This window comes from Caretta caretta, chromosome 4 (genome assembly GCF_965140235.1).
Source record: "Caretta caretta isolate rCarCar2 chromosome 4, rCarCar1.hap1, whole genome shotgun sequence".
NCBI classification, from domain to species: domain Eukaryota; kingdom Metazoa; phylum Chordata; order Testudines; family Cheloniidae; genus Caretta; species Caretta caretta.
In genome coordinates, this window is record NC_134209.1 from 61,055,120 (window position 1) to 61,076,128 (window position 21,009).

General features: G+C 42.7%; 1 protein-coding gene across 1 annotated transcript in view; it reads right to left on the reverse strand.

Annotated features, from left to right (window-relative positions):
* Window positions 1–991, reverse strand: part of SLC7A11 (solute carrier family 7 member 11) — an 81,260-nt gene extending 80,269 nt beyond the window's left edge. Inside the window, exon 1 of the mRNA XM_075127648.1 lies at window positions 328–991. Coding sequence (XP_074983749.1) covers window positions 328–604 — 277 coding nt within the window. The 5' untranslated portion in view covers window positions 605–991. The remainder of the gene's footprint in view (window positions 1–327) is intronic.
* Between the last annotated feature and the right edge of the window lie 20,018 nt (window positions 992–21,009).

Genomic DNA, 21,009 nt, shown 5'->3' on the forward strand with positions numbered 1-21,009 from the left:
CATTACAGCTAGAACAAAAAGTCACAAATGAAACAAAGGATACTTCCTCTCCTATTACTTTAGGGACTCATAAGAAACATTATTTGGTCTTATAATATTTTTTAAAAGGTACAGTTTTGTGTCACAATGCTTGTGAAAGAGATAATGCCAAATGCATAGTACTGTACCATTTACAGACATTATCAAATAACAAAAAATATTGGTAGCCTTATTGGACCTCACATATCAGATTGGTCTTTGATATCCAATAGCAGGGGGGAAAAATCCACCAGCTGCTCCCAAGGATCAATTATAAACTTACTTTCTTACTTACTTTCACCAACTTACCAAACAGTGAGAGGATACCACACACCATCCAGAGAATCAAGGACATTCCCACACTGCCTGTGTTCTTTAGGATCCCTTTGGGAGAGATGAAGATTCCTGCTCCAATGATAGTGCCAATTATAATGGATACCCCTCTCAAAAAAGTTACTTTCTTCTTCAGCACCACTTTTTCTTCTTGAGCTGGCTCTTTACTGTCCAGAGAGGGCAACCTGCCAATAGATTGCTCCTGCAAAGAACTTCCATTAGGGATCGTGGAGAGACCAGGTTTCCTAAACATGCTACAGTGCCACCACACACTCAAGACAAACAAAATAAAAAACTTTCTGGCAAGCACTCAAAGTTTCTTCCCCTCAATCTTTGTGCTCTCTTTCTAACTGTTCTCACTCTCTTTCTCTGCCTTTTGTTACCTTTCAAGCTGCTCCTGCACACAGGTATAACACTCTGAAGTGTATTTTAATATTCACTGCTGTATAAATATTACTTAGTAACACCTGTCCTTTTACGTTGTTAGCCGGTGCTGCCCTCTCATTGGAAACCAGCTCAGCTTCCTCATGGACTTGTATTTAAGCTCCTGTCATACCAAATTAGTCTGCTGAATGATGATGCAAATTCTCCAGGTTTGCATCAGCCATAAGAAAAGGCTCTGGCATTACTCAGCATTTTCAAATAGTAACAGCATGTTGCACAACTGATTTGAGCTTCTTAGGAAGAACAAAGCTCTCACTTGAAAGAAAGTTTAACCAATCAGAAGGTAGTATATTACTGTCAACACACTCCCATATATTTAAAGGAACTCGTAGTGAGGGATGCACAAGCCTGATTTAAAACACAAAGTTCTTTAGCCAGAAAGAAAAAAAAATCAAATAGGATGTGTCACCTTTGGTTCTATTCCAATTTTTTCCTCAAAAGACTTTTAAACTAATACAGGTTTTGTGGGTTTAAACATTTCTTTTTTAGTTGGTTGGTTTCTCCCAAATCTATCCCTTACCTGGAAATGTACACAAAGACTACATACCTTTACATAAAGACTACATATAAAGCTTTTGGTACCTTGTGTTGCCTACCAACAACCAAATCAGACTAGTGAAAAATCTAGGTTATTTCCACAGTACAGTAATTATCACATGTACAGAGTTTCTGGGATATTTGTAAATAACACACAAATGAAAATACCCCTTCAAGTCAGGTAAGCACTCTTGCTAATATTTACAGCAAATTCTTTTAAGATATGATAGAATGATATCAACATTTCAGAGCACTAAATCGTCACATCACAATGTCTCAGAAACCAGAGACACCATCTCATTTGCATGTCACAATAATGTAGGCATGGCCAAACTGTGGCTCGTGAGCTGCATTTGTCTCTTTTACAGTTAAAGTGTGGCTCACAGAGCCCCTCTCCCCTGCAATCCCTCTATTCTCCACCTAACAGACTCAGCGAGGGGAGCTCGGGGCTTTTGTCCTGCGGCGGGGTGGTGGGACTAGGGACTTCCATACTGCAGAAAGGGGAGTCTAGCCCTCCAGGGAGGATTGAGGCTGTCAAACTTCTGAAGACTATTATATGCAGCTTGGAGGGTCAGTAAGTTTGGCCACTCCTGCAATTGTGCCTTCCTGAGTGGATGAACTAATCTGTACTTAGATTTCTTGCTAACTCAGCCTAGTTACTTGATTTCAAACCAAAACAGTAAAGTAAAAGAAAAGTAAAAGAAAAAAGACACTTTCATAAAAAAAATCAATAGTCCTTGAGCACTTACAACCTCATCACGGGACAGCCCGTACAGTATATGCCAAAGGAAAAAAATCCTGTGTAGCATAACTACTGCAGCTGCTCATGGCTTTGGGGTCAATCAGCATAATGAACAGTAGTTATTGCCTTGCATGCTCCCTTTACTGTTATTGCTTAATTAGCTCCGAATAGGCGGGAAAGATATTAGCTAAACGTTTTGTCATTTCAGAAGGCGGCACTGAGCGCTAAGCACAACTTCTGTGCTTTTAAGTGTATTTTGGAAACAGTAAATATTAGAGTATCATAACAGCGCTTAATCATAACAGTGCTGTTTATATTGCAGTAGTAAAAGCCGAGTCAATGCTTTTAAAACCCCATATTTTCAGGGGTTATAACTTGTCTATAATAATTTGCACTGTGATAAAACTAGGCATAAAAGGCCTGACTGCTTTTAATCTACAGAGGAACAAACACAAATAGTTTTTAGCATTTGGATATATATTTGTACGGCTATAATATTTTTAAAGGGCTTATTTCTTCCTCCATACCCTTCCCTGTGTTCAACAGCAGCTCATTTGATTTCTCCTCTGGTTTATGCTTCTCTTCAGCGCACCATTGTGTGAAAGTAGAATGAACTATATTGAAATTATAATTCATTAAAGAAATGCTACTTGAAGGGTTTCTTGAAATATAGTTGTCAGGAAGAGAAACATTAAGGAGTGTGAGACAATGGGTCCTCAAACTAATTAACTTAGAGCTCCTACTGAGCTAGGAGATTGGTAAACGTTAGTATGCAAATAAGATATGTATGTATATTTGTCAATTGGATCAGGCCCCATAAGACAGCATAATGTTTCTTTGTCCAAAGAGTATTGCATGCCACTCACATATGAGCTAGAGGAATTGCTACAGAATAATTCAAGGTGTTCCCTCTTCTTGCCATACCTGCAGTTCTCCCAGCACCTGAAGTGAGTGACCTGATCCACAAACCAAGCCAGGTCAAAGCATTAGCCACAAATCTGTGCTGGTCTGATGAACTTAAAATGAATTTTAAAAGGCTGTGTACTGAACAATCACCAGCAGAGCCAATCAGGAAATTTTTTACGAAATGGTTTTCAGTCAGAACATGTCAACGTGCCAAATCTAAAACTTTTCTAGGGAATGCGCCGATTTCAACAAAACTTTTGTCAAGAATTGGTTTCTTAAGTCCAGGAAGGAATTTCTGATCAAAACAAGAGAGAGAGAAAGAGCACCCTGGAATAGCTAATAGCCTGATGATTAAGGCAGTCACCTAAGATGTGGAAGACTGAGGCTCAAGTCCTTGCTCTGCCAGAGTCAAACAAAGGGCAATATTTATTTGACCCTGGCTCTTCTAGCCAGTAGGAACCTAGCTACTAACATTGACTCCAGCAGTTCATAGACTCCTGCTTAGCTCAAGAGGGGTCGGCAGGGGTGGTCTTTGCACTACCCTGATACAGAGCCCATGTTGAAGGCTGATTTAAATTCTATGGGTTGTCAGTAGCCCCAAAAGAGCAATATAACTGCCAGGATTCAATGGTCATAGAAGCATTCTGGCCATGCTCCCATCTCTGACTGTACATCAATGAAGGTTCACCATTCACAGGAGTGATCATCCTGTGGCTGACATGTGTGAGTTAGGGCAGTGGTTTTCAACCTTTTTCATTTGTGGACCCCTAAACAATTTCTAACAGAGGTGCAGAACCCTTCGGAAATTCAACCTGTGATCCGTAGACCCCTACCATGGAAGAGTTAGACTGAAAACTGACTGAACAGAATTCAACTATAAATGTTGCACGTGCTCACCATGGAATTTGATGCAGCGTGAGAAAGGGCACTAAATTGTGGGCTTCTATGGTAATGACAATACTTCCAGGTATTGACCTGTAGGGGGGTATTCACATATTTTTGATTGATCAGAAAAACAGAATGCCTTTTCTGGGATCTGAAACTTTATCATCATAGTCACCTTTTGCAGACCCCTTAGGCAAAGTCTGTGAACCCCCGCCCCCCCCCCAGGGTTCCACGGACTACAGGTTGACAACCACTGAGTTAGGACAATACTATACATAATTACAGCACAAAGTGGCCACATCTTCAGTTTTCACCAAAAATATATAGATACTGATTGGTTTGGGTTTATTTTTAATTAAGCTTTCAGGTAATTTTCTATTTTTCTTTACCAAAGCCTTCACTTTTGAAGATTTTCCAGTAACAGCATTTATAACCTGTGTTTAGATTGTGGTTCCCCAAATTCTGTATCAGCATTTGGGGAGTTATTAGAGCCAGAGTAATTTAGGGTATGTCTACACTACGAAATTAGGTCGAATTTATAGAAGTCGGTTTTTTAGAAATCGGTTTTATATATTCGAGTGTGTGTGTCCCCACAGAAAATGCTCTAAGTGCATTAAGTGCATTAACTCGGCGGAGCGCTTCCACAGTACCGAGGCAAGCGTCGACTTCCGGAGCGTTGCACTGTGGGTAGCTATCCCACAGTTCCTGCAGTCTCCGCTGCCCCTTGGAATTCTGGGTTGAGATCCCAATGCCTGATGGGGCTAAAACATTGTCGCGGGTGGTTCTGGGTACATATCGTCAGCCCCCCGTTCCCTCCCTCCCCCCGTGAAAGCAAGGGCAGACAATCATTTCGCGCCTTTTTTCCTGAGTTACCTGTGCAGACGCCATACCACGGCAAGCATGGAGCCCGCTCAGGTAACCGTCACCCTATGTCTCCTGGGTGCTGGCAGACACGGTACGGCATTGCTACACAGTAGCAGCAACCCCTTGCCTTGTGGCAGCAGACGGTACAGTACGACTGGTAGCCGTCATCGTCATGTCTGAGGTGCTCCTGGTCGCCTCTGTGAGGTCGATCAGGAGCGCCTGGGCAGACATGGGCACAGGGACTAAATTTGGAGTGACTTGACCAGGTCATTCTCTTTAGTCCTGCAGTCAGTCCTATTGAACCGTCTTATGGTGAGCGGGCAGGCGATACGGACTGCTAGCAGTCGTACTGTACCATCTTCTGCCGAGCAGCCATGAGATGTGGATGGCATGCAGTCCTTCTGCACCGTCTGCTGCCAGCCAAAGATGTAAAAGATAGATGGAGTGGATCAAAACAAGAAATAGACCAGATTTGTTTTGTACTCATTTGCTTCCCCCCTCCCCTGTCTAGGGGACTCATTCTTCTAGATCACACTGCAGTCACTTACAGAGAAGGTGCAGCGAGGTAAATCTAGCCATGTATCAATCAGAGGCCAGGCTAACCTTCTTGTTCCAATAAGGACAATAACTTAGGTGCACCATTTCTTATTGGAACCCTCCGTGAAGTCCTGCCTGAAATACTCCTTGATGTAAAGCCACCCCCTTTGTTGATTTTAGCTCCCTGAAGCCAACCCTGTAAGCGCCCCTCCCAGCGTCAGAGCAATGGCAAACAATCGGGCATCTGAGAGTGCTGTCCAGAGCAGTCACAATGGAGCACTCTGATGGGGCTAAAACATTGTCGCGGGTGATTCTGGGTACGTGTCGTCAGGCCCCCGTTCCCTCCCTCCCTCCGTGAAAGCAAGGGCAGACAATCATTTCGCGCCTTTTTTCCTGAGTTACCTGTGCAGACGCCATACCACAGCAAGCATGGAGCCCGCTCAGGTAACCGTCACCCTATGTCTCCTGGGTGCTGGCAGACGCGGTACGGCTTTGCTGCACAGTAGCAGCAACCCATTGCCTTCTGGCAGCAGACGGTGCAATACGATTGGTAGTCGTCCTCGTCGTGTCCGAGGTGCTCCTGGCCACGTCGGCTGGGAGCGCCTGGGCAGACATGGGCGCAGGGACTAAATTTGGAGTGACTTGACCAGGTCATTCTCTTTAGTCCTGCAGTCAGTCCTATTGAACCGTCTTATGGTGAGCGGGCAGGCGATACGGACTGCTAGCAGTCGTACTGTACCATCTTCTGCCAGGCAGGCAAGAGATGAGGATTGCTAGCAGTCGTATTGCACCATCTTCTGCCATGCAGGCAAGAGATGGGGATGGCTAGCAGTCGTACTGTACCATCTTCTGCCGAGCAGCCATGAGATGTGGATGGCATGCAGTCCTTCTGCACCGTCTGCTGCCAGCCAAAGATGTAAAAGATAGATGGAGTGGGTCAAAACAAGAAATAGACCAGATTTGTTTTGTACTCATTTGCCTCCTCCCCTGTATAGGGGACTCATTCCTCTAGGTCACACTGCAGTCACTCACAGAGAAGGTGCAGCGAGGTAAATTTAGCCATGTATCAATCAGAGGCCAGGCTAACCTCCTTGTTCCAATAACAACGATAACTTAGGTGCACCATTTCTTATTGGAACCCTCCGTGCAGTCCTGCCTGAAATACTCCTTGATGTACAGGCACACCCTTTGTTGATTTTAGCTCCCTGAAGCCAACCCTGTAAGCCGTGTCGTCAGTCGCCCCTCCCTCCGTCAGAGCAACGGCAGACAATCGTTCCACGCCTTTTTTCTGTGCGGACGCCATACCAAGGCAAGCATGGAGGCTGCTCAGCTCACTTTGGCAATTAGGAGCACATTAACCACCACACGCATTATCCAGCAGTATATGCAGCACCAGAACATGGCAACGCGATACCGGGCGAGGAGGCGACGTCAGCGCGGTCCCGTGAGTGATCAGGACATGGACACAGATTTCTCTGAAAGCATGGGCCCTGACAATGCATGCATCATGGTGCTAATGGGGCAGGTTCATGCTGTGGAACGCCGATTCTGGGCTCGGGAAACAAGCACAGACTGGTGGGACCGCATAGTGTTGCAGGTCTGGGACGATTCCCAGTGGCTGCGAAACTTTCGCATGCGTAGGGGCACTTTCATGGAACTTTGTGACTTGCTTTCCCCTGCCCTGAAGCGCATGAATACCAAGATGAGAGCAGCCCTCACAGCTGAGAAGCGAGTGGCGATAGCCCTGTGGAAGCTTGCAACACCAGACAGCTACCGGTCAGTTGGGAATCAATTTGGAGTGGGCAAATCTACTGTGGGGGCTGCTGTGATGCAAGTAGCCCACGCAATCAAAGATCTGCTGATATCAAGGGTAGTGACCCTGGGAAATGTGCAGGTCATAGTGGATGGCTTTGCTGCAATGGGATTCCCTAACTGTGGTGGGGCTATAGACGGAACCCATATCCCTATCTTGGCACCGGAGCACCAAGCCGCCGAGTACATAAACCGCAAGGGGTACTTTTCGATAGTGCTGCAAGCTCTGGTGGATCACAAGGGACGTTTCACCAACATCAACGTGGGATGGCCGGGAAAGGTGCATGATGCTCGCATCTTCAGGAACTCTGGTCTGTTTCAAAAGCTGCAGGAAGGGACTTTATTCCCAGACCAGAAAATAACTGTTGGGGATGTTGAAATGCCTATATGTATCCTTGGGGACCCAGCCTACCCCTTAATGCCATGGCTCATGAAGCCGTACACAGGCAGCCTGGACAGTAGTCAGGAGCTGTTCAACTACAGGCTGAGCAAGTGCAGAATGGTGGTAGAATGTGCATTTGGACGTTTAAAGGCGCGCTGGCGCAGTTTACTGACTCGCTTAGACCTCAGCGAAACCAATATTCCCACTGTTATTACTGCTTGCTGTGTGCTCCACAATATCTGTGAGAGTAAGGGGGAGACGTTTATGGCGGGGTGGGAGGTTGAGGCAAATCGCCTAGCTGCTGGTTACGCGCAGCCAGACACAAGGGCGGTTAGAAGAGCACAGGAGGGCGCGGTACGCATCAGAGAAGCTTTGAAAAACAGTTTCATGACTGACCAGGCTACGGTGTGAAAGTTCTGTTTGTTTCTCCTTAATGAAACCCCCCGCCCCTTGGTTCACTCTACTTCCCTGTAAGCTAACCACCCTCCCCTCCTCCCTTTAATCATTGCTTGCAGAGGCAATAAAGTCATTGCTGCTTCACAGTCATGCATTCGTTATTCATTCATCACACAAACAGGGAGATGACTACCAAGGTATCCCAGGAGGGGTGGTGGAGGAGGGAAGGAAAATGCCACACAGCACTTTAAGCACAGCACTTTAAAAGTTTACAACTTTAAAATTTATTGAATGACAGCCTTCTTTTTTTTGGGCAATCCTCTGTGGTGCAGTGGCTGGTTGGCCGGAGGCCCCCCCACCGCGTTCTTGGGCGTCTGGGTGTGGAGACTATGGAACTTGGGGAGGAGGGCGGTTGGTTACAGAGGGGCAGCAGTGGCAGTCTGTGCTCCAGCTGCCTTTGCTGCAGCTCAACCATACACTGGAGCATACTGGTTTGGTCCTGCAGCAGCCTCAGCATTGAATCCTGCCTCCTCTCATCACGCTGCTGCCACATTTGAGCTTCAGCCCTGTCTTCAGCCCGCCACTTACTCTCTTCAGCCCACCACTTACTCTCTTCAGCCCTCCACCTCTCCTCCCGGTCATTTTGTGCTTTCCTGAACTCTGACATTATTTGCCTCCACGCATTCGTCTGTGCTCTGTCAGTGTGGGAGGACAGCATGAGCTCGGAGAACATTTCATCACGAGTGCGTTTCTTTTTCTTTCTAAGCTTCACTAGCCTCTGGGAAGGAGAAGATCCTGTGATCATTGAAACACATGCAGCTGGTGGAGAAAAAAAAAGGGACAGCGGTATTTAAAAAGACACATTTTATAAAACAGTCGCTACACTCTTTCAGGGTAAACCTTGCTGTTAACATTACATACATAGCACATGTGCTTTCGTTACAAGGTCGCATTTTGCCTCCTCCCACCGCGTGACTACCCCCTCAACCTTCTCCCCTCCCTGTGGCTAACAGCGGGGAACATTTCTGTTTAGCCACAGGCAAACAGCCCAGCAGGAATGGGCTCCTCTGAGTGTCCCCTGAAGAAAAGCACTCTATTTCAACCAAGTGACCATGAATTATTTCTCACTCTCCTGAGGATAACACAGAGAGATAAAGAACGGATTTTGGTTGAATGCCAGCAAACATACACTGCAATGCTTTGTTCTACAGTGATTCCCGAGTACGTGTTACTGTCCTGGAGTGGTAAAGTGTCCTACCATGAAGGACGAAATAAGGCTGCCCTCCCCAGAAACCTTTTGCAAAGGCTTTAGGACTACATCTAGGAGAACTGCAAATGCCAGGGCAAAGTAATCCTTTCACATGATGGCTTTTAAACCACGTATAGCATTTTAAAAGGTACACTCACCAGAGGTCCCTTCTCCGCCTGCTGGGTCCAGGAGGCAGCCTTGGGTGGGTTCAGGGGGTGCTGGCTCCAGGTCTAGGGTGAGAAACAGTTCCTGGCTGTCGGGAAAACCGGTTTCTCCGCTTGCTTGCTGTGAGCTATCTACAACCTCCTCCTCATCATCATCTTCTTCGTCCCCAAAACCTACTTCCGTATTGCCTCCATCTCCATTGAAGGAGTCAAACAACACGGCTGGGGTAGTGGTGGCTGAACCCCCTAAAATGGCATGCAGCTCATCATAGAAGCGGCATGTTTGGGGCTCTGACCCAGAGCGGCTGTTCGCCTCTCTGGTTTTCTGGTAGGCTTGCCTCAGCTCCTTCAGTTTCACGCGGCACTGCTTCGGGTCCCTGTTATGGCCTCTGTCTTTCATGCCCTGGGAGATTTTCACAAAGGTTTTGGCATTTGGAAAACTGGAACAGAGTTCTGATAGCACGGATTCCTCTCCCCAAACAGCGATCAGATCCCGTACCTCCCGTTCGGTCCATGCTGGAGCTCTTTTGCGATTCTGGGACTCCATCATGGTCACCTGTGCTGATGAGCTCTGCATGGTCACCTGCAGCTTGCCACGCTGGCCAAACAGGAAATGAGATTCAAAAGTTCGCGGTTCTTTTCCTGTCTACCTGGCCAGTGCATCTGAGTTGAGAGTGCTGTCCAGAGCGGTCAGAATGGAGCACTCTGGGATAGCTCCCGGAGGCCAATACCATCGAATTGTGTCCACAGTACCCCAAATTCGAGCCGGCAACGTCGATTTAAGCGCTAATCCACTTGTCAGGGGTGGAGTAAGGAAATCGATTTTAAGAGCCCTTTAAGTCGAAATAAAGGGCTTCATTGTGTGGACGGGTGCAGGTTTAAATCGATTTAACGCTGCTAAATTTGACCTAAAGTCCTAGTGTAGACCAGGGCTTAGAGTAGCCTATGGGATGATCTAACTAAATGCCAGTGGACCAGTCTGGTGCACAGTCAGCCCCAGAGTAGAGGAGTATTTCAAGATGTCTTAAAGTCATGTTTGCATGCCCTCCAGAGCAGTATAGTGCAGTCCTTAGCTGCAACACTCTATATTCTTATATGTCCATACCACACCTACCACATTTTGAAGGCTCCTGTTATATAAACATTAACTAACAACAACAGCACCTTAATGAGGACACACAAGGCGAAGTTTGATTTTGAGCCTCTAAATTGGCCCAGGCAGCAAACAAACCTGGGGAATCAGGAATAGGCGAACTATTCCTATGCCTATTTCATTCACATACTGTGCTTCCCAAATTTTGAAGTCCAAATTTCATTTTATATTTTTGCAGCCAATAACAAAATATACATGTCTCTTACTGCCCTTACTCTTTACAATTACATGATACATGATTGAAGGAAATACCTTTTATATTCGCAAAAAGAAAAGGAGTACTTGTGGCACCTTAGAGACTAACCAATTTATTTGAGCATGAGCTTTCGTGAGCTACAGCTGCTGTAGCTCACGAAAGCTCATGCTCAAATAAATTCGTTAGTCTCTAAGGTGCCACAAGTACTCCTTTTCTTTTTGCGAATACAGACTAACACGGCTGTTCCTCTGAAACCTTTTATATTGTACTTCATCTTTTGTACTGGCCTAGTGGATGGGGAAAAAGCTGTCAATGTGATATATCTTGATTTTAGTTAGGCTTTAGACTGAGTCCCACATGATAGTCACATAAGCAAACTAAAGAAATATGATCTAGATTAAATTAATATAAGGTTGGTGCAAAATTAGTTGAAAGGTCAGACCCAAAGAGTATGGTTCCCTCTCATACTGGGAGGACGTATCTAGTGGAGTCCTGGGTCTGGTACTGTTCAATATTATCATTAATTACTTGGATAATGGAGTGGAGAGTATGCTTATAAAATGTGCAGATGACACCAAGCTGGAAGGGGTTTCAAGCACTTTGTAGGACAGGATTAGAATTCAAAAGGACCTTGACAAATTAGAGAATTGGTCTGAGATCAAAATGAAGTTCAGTAAAAATAAGTGCAAAATACTTCAAGTAGGAAAGAAAAATCAAATGCACAATTGCAAAATGTGGAATAACTGGCTAGATGGTAATACTGAAGAAAAGGATCTGGGGTTATAGTGGATCACAACATGAATATGAATCAACAATGTGATGCAGTTGCAAAAAAGGCTAATATTATTCTGGGGTGTATTAACAGGAGTGTTGTAAGTAAGACAAGGAGGGCAATTGTCCTGATCTGCTCAGAGGGAGTGCTCAGAGGGAGTATTATGCTCAGTTCTGGGCACAGCACTATAAGAAAGATAAGGACAAATTGGGGAGAGTCAAAATTATAAAAGGTTAAGAAAACCTGACCTATGAGGAACGATTAAAAAAACTAGACATGTTCAGTCTTGAGAAAAGAAGACCATGGTGGGACCTGATAACAGTCATCAAATATGTTAAGGATTGTTATAAAGAGGCTGGTGATCAATTGTTCTCTATGTCCACTGAAGGTAGGACAAGCAGTAATCATCTTAATCTGCAGTGAGATTTAGGTTAGATATATTAGTAAAGATTTTCTAACTATAAGAATAGTTAAACTCTGGAATAGGCTTCTAAGGGAGGTTGTGGAATCCCTGTCATTGGAGATTTTTAAGAATAGGTTAGACAAACACCTGTCAGGAATGGTCTAGGTGTATTTAGTCCTGCCACAGGAGGTCCACTCCAGCCCTATATTTCTCTGTCTCCTTCCCTGGAATCTCTGATTAACATTTACTGTTTAGGAGAGAATACACAATCAATTATTACGCTCTTGGCTTCACATTTTTCCACGTATTTGTCTTGCTTATCTTGCATTTGCTTCAGCCAAGATTGTGACTTGTGCACATGCAAAGAAGTGAGATTTAGAATCCTCCTTAAATCCTCCATAGGCTGAGAATTATTCCCTCCTGAGATGCTCCAGGGGTAATACAGCAATGTGCCATCCCTCATCATAGGCTATAGCCTGTGAGTTTGGGACACAATCTAGTCCTTTGACTAATTTTCAGTTTCATTGTTAGATAGCATAGTCAGATAATAAAAATTCTACACACAGGTAAGAGTAAATATCACAGGGGCCCTTTTTAATGCTTAAGTCCTCTGACAACCCAACTATTGAAGCTTGTAAGTGTTTCATCTAGTACATGTCACACTTCTTCAAGAATATCTGAAAATCCTGAAATAGGAATAAAGGATTACTGTTGGACACCAATTTTTCTGGAAGTTTGGATGCAGCAAACATCCTTTTCTAATGACAGGTTTCAGAGTAACAGCCGTGTTAGTCTGTATTCGCAAAAAGGATAGGAATACTTGTGGCACCTTAGAGACTAACCAATTTATTTGAGCATAAGCTTTTGTGAGCTACCGCTCACTTCATCGGATGCATACTGTGGAAAGTGTAGAAGATCTTTTATACACACAAAGCATGAAAAAATACCTCCCCCCCACCCCGCTATCCTGCTGGCAATAGCTTATCTAAAGTGATCACTCTAGATAAGCTATTGCCAGCAGGATAGCGGGGTGGGGGGGAGGTATTTTTTCATGCTTTGTGTGTATAAAAGATCTTCTACACTTTCCACAGTATGCATCCGATGAAGTGAGCGGTAGCTCACGAAAGCTTATGCTCAAATAAATTGGTTAGTCTCTAAGGTGCCACAAGTATTCCTATCCTTTTCTAAATGTCTGTGCCATTTACAATACTCACATTGGGAGCTATTACATGCCCCACTTCTCACTGCTGTCCGTTATAAAAAGGAAAGAAAGTCAGCAAAATGTAGGAACACTTCTTCTTCACAATTCACACTCTGAGTACTTGAACCTATTACCTTCATCCACTTTGGCAAACATTTGTTAGTCCTTTTTTGCAAATTTTCTGCCCCCTGAGCCTATTTTCAAGGATGGTGTCCCTAGCCTCTGTTTGGGAATGGGCGACAGGGGATGGATCACTGGATGATTTCCTGTTCTGTTCATTCCCCCTGGGGCACCTGGCATTGACCACTGTCGGAAAGCAGGATACTGGGCTAGATGGACCTTTGGTCTGACTCAGTATGGTTATTCTTATGTTCTTATGATAGCAGGAAACAGTGACAGACACATTACTACTGCCTGTTAGCTCACATTGTTCGCCAGAGCTATCCTGATTCAGATGTGGCCACCTGGAGCATCTTCTGCTGACAGTTTTCATTTGAACTGTTCTAAGTGAACCAAGGATTATGGCATCACTGCACAAACACAACACTATATGCAGCCACATTTTCCAGGGAGCTCATCTCTTTGGACTACATATGGTTTACATTGCTTATCACTCAAAACATTCACACAGCCCCTTAATTCATACAGGGATTTTTTTGTTTATTTATTTGGGTTTTAGTTTTGTTTTTTTAAGGCAGGATCTTCATCAAGTTGCTGAAATTTTTTTACACCAATGAAACATTCTTCCAAAAGAGACATTCTGAAAATAAGAGTTCACCCCAAGTGGCAATGGGAAAGATGCACCAGCATTTTCATGTTTTCCATCGGTTTATTCCGAATGGCATATTAATTTCACATCCAAAAGTTTTAATATATAAACTAGACCAACAACATAAAGTAGTTTCCTTCTGAACCTTACCACGAACATTGAAATATTTATAAATATATCTATTTTTATTCTTTTTCAATGAGTTCTTAATCAACAGGCCTGGCAAATCCTATACGCACTTTTGCCTAAAATCTTGATTTTTGAAGATGACTAAATTAGAGTACAATGTGGTTAGTCCTGCACTGAGCTCCTATTGACTTCAACAGGCCTTCATGAACAGAAAGATTGCATGATTTGTACGGTTCATTGTCAATTCAAACTTTAGAGGATAGTCTGTTTAAACCTGTTTTGCAGATGTACGTGCAAATGAGGCTATCTGAGTCACAGGGTTCACAAATAATGGCACACTAATAACTACACTTAAGAAACATTTACATGAATGAGACAAGCCACATATCACAAAATAAATGACCTAAAATTCAAGTCTGGACTTGTGTTTTCCCCTCTGCATGCCTATGAAAGGCAGGAAATCTGCCTAATTCCTAGGTGTAGTAGGCACACCTTGTTCCTCCTACTAGGTGATTTGTGTAATATTTTATTGCATCAAGTAAACAAAAGAGTCACTAGCCCAGCCTTTTAGGCTCAACACTGCAATTGTTACTGGTGTAATTCAGACATAAAAGGGAAGCTGAGCACATTTGAAAAGGCAAGGAAATCCCCAGTCTCTTCAATATTGGCAGTGTGGGGATAACTAAGGAAATTTTGTTTAATAAAAGATTTTCCTGTATAATTTAGAGATGTTGCAGGTTTAGATATAGTTCTCTGGGGACATGCTCACTTGATTTAAAAAATCAGAGTAGGCAGGGCCCAATGGCTAAAAAAATTATTTTAATATTTGTTTCATATTTGTCACACTTTGTCACTTTGTCACACTTGACAACCTTGGCATTGAAATAGTCAGACTAGGCAAATGTGGGCAGACAAATTTGCTGTTGCTTTTGTCTGTCGGACTGGAACAAGTTTTTAACTTCCAAAAAAACCCTCTGAAAAATCTGAGTCTTCAACGGGAGTTGCACAGCCCCTCAAAAGATCAGACCCTTCATTTTTTCTTTTTAAATGAAAGCTTAAAATTCATCCACAAACTCTCAGAGTTGTGGGCAGACTCTAGCACAAGAGAATCTGTTCTGTGTCCAAAACACTACAGGTATATCTACACTTCAGTTAAAAAGCTGTGGCTGCCCAGTGCCAGCTGACTCAGATTTGCAGGTCTCAGGCTAAGGGGCTGTGTAATTGCAGTGTACACATAGAGCCGGGACTCTAACACCCTGCGAGGAGGGAGCATCCAAACAAGTGACTAAATAAGTTCCTATTTAAGTACAACGTCTCCGGATTAAACTTTTGCAAAAAATTTTAAAAGACAATAATATCTAGTTTTTGATACTAAAAAGACAGCAAAATAATCAAGAGAACAAATGACACACCCTTACGATTCAGAGAAATTAAAGACAAAGACAATTCAAATATTACTGCATATATTTTAAATATTCAATCTAAGTAGCTTAATGCTTCAAAAAAATGCATATCCAACCAGCAGATAGAAATCTAACTCAAAGGAGCCTAGACCTCCAAGCTGGGCCACACAAAATTAGTCAACACTTCTGAAAATATGGCTTCATGTGACATTTCAAAGGTTCCAGAGAAAGGCATTGGCAGAGTCAGGATTAGTACTCAGAAGTTCCTGATTTCTAGTTCAGTAGGCTTGGTTGTTTAATAACTTTTCTGTTTGCGTTTATTGTTCTTCCAGTAAAGAATCACAGGCCAATTTACACAATCAGATATAACCATGGGACATACCTACTTTACCCTCTATTTGACTTGTCCTGTAAAAACACAGGATCCATGTAAAATATATTATGGCTCAAATTCATCCCTGATGTAATCCAACTGAAGTAACTGGAGAACAGTTAATAATACTTATCCACCTCATAGACATGCTGGGAGGTTTAATTCATTCACTTTCTCAGTTCACTTACTTTTGTTATTAAAATAATCTGTTAAAAATCTGGTGCCTGTGAAAAGGGGAATTGTCAGCAGTTAAGCAAATCCTGAATTAACTGAGTCTCTATGAAAGGCAGCTATACAGATAATTGCTCTGGATCGAAAGATGTCCATTTTCTTTCTTCCCATTCCTCATTATAACTGTTAAGAAAAGGATGCCATTATTTTCCATAAAATCTATCCACCACCTACTATACATAAGTTAGGACAAATATAACATGTTATAAAAGAGGCTTGTTTTCCCTTTCTACATCACCCCTCTGGCTGGGTTACATTCTTAAAAAGCAGAAAACCACACTGACATCTCAGGTTTCAGAGTAGCAGCCGTGTTAGTCTATATTGACAAAAAGAAAAGGAGGACTTGTGGCACCTTAGAGACTAACCAATTTATTTGAGCCTAAGCTTTCGTGAGCTATAGCTCACCTCTTCGGATGCATTCAGTGGAAAATACAGTGGGGAGATTTGTATACACAGAAAAAATGAAACCGAGGTGTTACCATACACACTGTAAGGAGAGTGATCACTTAAGATGAGCTAATACCAGCAGGAGAGCGGGGAGTCCTCCTTAATGCTTTCTTCTCACACTTCTCTTATTGTCCAAGTGGGGCTTCTCAACACTCAGTTCTTTTTTGGTGCATTTGACATAGCTCCTGTCTGAAGACCATGCGAGTATGGCATCATGCAAGACGCATGCACAATAAATTCATTCTGCAGTCAATGTACTGCTCACTGATCTTCTTTGAAAGACCTTCTAGTATGAGGTTGGCTGCTCTCTAGTATGCCCCTGTATCAGTGGGGATAAATCTAGTCCAATAGCTTTGATTTCTCAGCCTTAAGCAGGTGCATCCAAATATTAAATATCCTAGAGCAAGACGGGTCAATTTATTTAAAAAAACTGTTCTTCAGAGTTTTAAATAAAACTGAATAAGAATTAAACCTGATCTAGTATTCTCTCAGTTTGCCAGTCAGGTGATGCAGTTGTGGGCTCTTATTTATTTTAAATACAAGAAATTGGTATAAACATTCATGTGAACAGCAGTATATAGGCTCAGATGAGATATCATATTAGTTGTTGAGGGTATTTTTAATCGTAATTCAAATCCATTTATTTCAACCAAACAAATTTTCCTCAAAATGTTTTGGATTTTCATAAACATAAAAAATATTAAACCTCAAAAATTCTAGATGGAAACAAACAATTTTTCACAAAAAAGTTCATTTTGTCAAAAAGCAGGGTTCTGTTGAAAAAACATGTCAGTGTGAAAATTCTGACCAGCTAATTATGATCTCTTCATTCTGTATTCACTTGAAATGTCCAACATTACGCCTTTAAGTAATTGGGTAAATCACTAAAACAGTCAGTTGAGAGAAAGTGAAATATTAACTCTTTTTCTTAGCAAAAGAATTATTTACAGATTATTTAAAGCAGTGAATGCTTCTCTACCCACATATTTTTCAAGCATTGTCTGGGAGTTTAGCTAGACAAATCCAACTGAAACCGATCTTGCTTTAAGTCAGGTTGGCATAACTCCATTGATTTTCTGATTTCCCTTAGTGTGATTGAGTGAAGAACTGGGCTATTGACTTTATTCAAATCTGTTGAAATATTTGAAAAATTAAGTAACATAGGAGTTATCCTGCAAGGTACTGAGCACTTCTCAGGTGATTCCGAGTAGCCTGGACTCCTATTTAGAAGAGCAGACAGAGTGGTGTTGAGGCTGCTCATCACTTCATAGGATCAACAGGAAATAGTGGGTTGTTTTGTTTTAAATGGAAAGATCTCTTTCTTCCCCTATGAATAAGTAAGCACTGTAGTGATTTCACAGTCAAAATATTTAAAGCATGCCCAATAGATACTGCAGCCAGGTAAGAGAGAGAGTTTTTGATAAGCTGTCCTCTTCCTTTGCTAATTTATGTAGAATGAACAACATGAAACAAAATGCAAAATATTGAAAGGTCAAAGTAGTAGAGAGCTTTATTCTATTTAACAGGATGCATTTGGCATTAACATTCTAATACCTATTCTCATGATAAAGGCTTTACTGAACACAATGCAGGGCACAATATGACCTCCTGACAATGACTCTGTTAAGAACTAAGAAGTGAGAAACGATGCTGTGCTGGAAGCAGAAATGCAAATTGGAATAACCTAAGTAAAAATCTGATTGTGCAGTTAGCATAGTTATATACAGTAGCTTAACTTTAAGTAACAGAGAGTGTTAGAACACCCAGGCTGACCATTGTGTCTGGCTGGGTGTGCAGTGATGAGACTGCGTGACTCAGGGTATTAATAAAAAGGTAAAAAGCCAAGTGCACTTCAGACTTCTAGTATGGAGGTGAGAAATAGCCCTTTTCAGCATGACAGACACCACCACCCAATGGCACTGAAAAGCAAAATATATCATTAAAAACGTTGACCCAGATACTGCCCTGGGGCATGGCTATTTTTTATTGAATCACTGGCAGATACTGGACCTAGAGCTGGTAGAATGGGCCACCCTCTGATAGGTGAAGAGCTGGCATAGTGGCTCGTGGGCCTGTCCCATTCCATGTTGGTGATCTACAGGGTCAAGCAATCCCTGGCTGCCCTATTGGCTACTTAATGCTGTTGGCAGCTATCTTTCTTTTTAGGTTCTTAGACCACACCCCGTCACCATGATATCTGAACACCTCTGTGGTATCGGAACAGGTACAAATTGGTGCAACCCTTAGACTGCTTTAAATTACACTGGGGAACAGGCCCAGCCCACAGCCAGTCTTGGACTGGGGAGCAAAAGGTGGCCTCAAGTCACCTCTCCACCTTCCCCTTTGAGTTGTCTTGTGCATGCCTCAGCTGTAGCCAAGGATTTGGACCTTTATTTTGAAAAAATGTTTCACTGTGTATTCTTGCTGAAAAGTGCTTCTTAAATGTCAAGAATTATTTGCCAGACTGAACTAAATAATTGCAGGTTTCCTTTTAACCTAGTAAACCTATGTAATGTTACACCTGATCATATTTATGTGATACTATCTTTTGAATTTGCTGCATCAATTAGAGAGTCAACTGTAATATGAAGAAACAGAATGCAAAAGTAGAGATACTCTTGATTTTCAGCTATGGAATTGCTTTTGCACACTTTGACAGTCTCCTCTAATAAACTGTGTAAATGATAGCTGCACTGGCTCACTGCAATGAAAGTAATACAAAACATCCTCATCAAAATAGAGATCCAACCAGCTCAAATATGTTGCCATGTTGATTGGCACAAAGGAAAACCTGATTACTTCCAGCCAGTCTACTAACATAAGATCAATTACCAATTAATACAAATTAGGATGTGGAGTGGATTTTAAATACAAAAACAACAGAACAGAGGAAAAGATCTAAATATGGAGATGCAGGAGCTTGTTGAAACAAAATAGACTTGAATTTTGCCTTCAAAGCCAAGAGCCAGGGCTGCTGATGGAGCTTCTTTGGTTATTAGTATTATTATTTGGTGTCATCACTGTGCTCAGCACTGTATGGAACATAAAGGAAGACATGAGAGTTTTGCCACTGACTTCTATGGGGCCAGGATTTCACACCTGGTCTCTAGCCCAAGAAATTTTAAATAGATTAAAACCAGCAGTACAAGTCCAACACAAAGTGGACTGGCTGACCAGATGATGCATTGGATTGTCTGGGGATTTTTAAATTTATTTTCAGTTTGAAAAAGATCAAGTAACTAATTAGGAAATCCTTGAGGTATACACATATAGATAATAAAAATGCTTTGCAAACACATGGGCGTATGATTAGTTTAGAGTTGATTAGCTCAATAAAATTAAATTCGATTTTGTAAAGCACTAAAAGAAGATTTGGAATACGTTCACTGACAAATAAATAGGATACCCATTGCAAACGACTCCTAAAGCCCCCTTTGTGAGCACACAACACCCAAAATACAGTCGCTGTTATATGTTTCTGCTGGGGAGAGTGCTACAGAGCAGGGAGTCCACACAAGAAAACTCTGCATCCCTCCAATGCTGAGGGAGTCGCAGAATTGTGAAGAGAGGCTCTGTGCAGAACCAGATCATTTATTAGAGCTGGAGAAATAATTTATTTTTCGATTTGTTGGCAGCTCAGAAAATCAATAATTTTAAACAAAAATCGGTTTGGGTCGAACTGAATCCAAACATTACAAAACAATTTGGCACATTGAAAAAAATCCATGTCTGATTGACTGAAATGTTATGAATGACGATGAATAGTCGTGGGGCCAGGCAAAGGGACCGAGAAAGACTTTGTAGGCTGATGGTTAGGGCACCAAGTTCAAGTTCCTACTGCAGTGACTATTTATTCAAAGTGGAACAGCTTCAACTGGAAAGATTGAGCCAGTCCTACATCAGACTAGCCCTGAGGCTATAACACGGGCCTGCAATGTGAGAGCCTCAAGTTCAAATCCCTTCTCCAGATGAGGCAGGCGGAATTGAACCCAGGTCTCCCACACTCTGGGTGAGTGCTCTAACCACCAGGATAAAGTTTAGAAGACAGGCCTCCAGTAAATTTGTGTCAAATTCAGGAATAGTTTGGGGTCAGCCATAACTGCATTCAGAGAATAAACGGTTTGTCTGAAAATTTTAATTCAGCTTTGTCCATTATCCCAAACCCTGTGTATAGGAGACTAAATTGGTGAGGATGCACTCTTCTTTCACACAGTGACCACCGAGCATACATCTACATTGCAATAAGACCCAAGGTATGGTCACAGCTGGCCCAGGTCAGCTGACTCGGGCTTGTGGTATCAGACTGCAGGGCTCTAAAATTGCAGTGTAATCATTTGAGCTCAGGCTGGAGCCCAGGGTCCGGAGACCCACGGTAGAGTGGGGATGGTTCTCAGAGCCTGGGCTCCAGCCACAGGGTTATAACATTGCAGTGCAGATATTCACTGCAGGGGTCTCAAGTGAGGAGTGTCTCAAAGCCTGCGCTCCAGCCCAACCCTGAATGTCTACACTGCAATTTTATAGCCCTGCACAGTCTGAGACACATAAGCCTGAGTCAGCTGAACCAGGGTCTGAGACTCAGTGCTGCAGGGTTTTTAATCACTTAATTTGCTGAAGAAATTTAAATTGTTTCCATATACAGTCTATTATCAGGGTTGCTAAATAC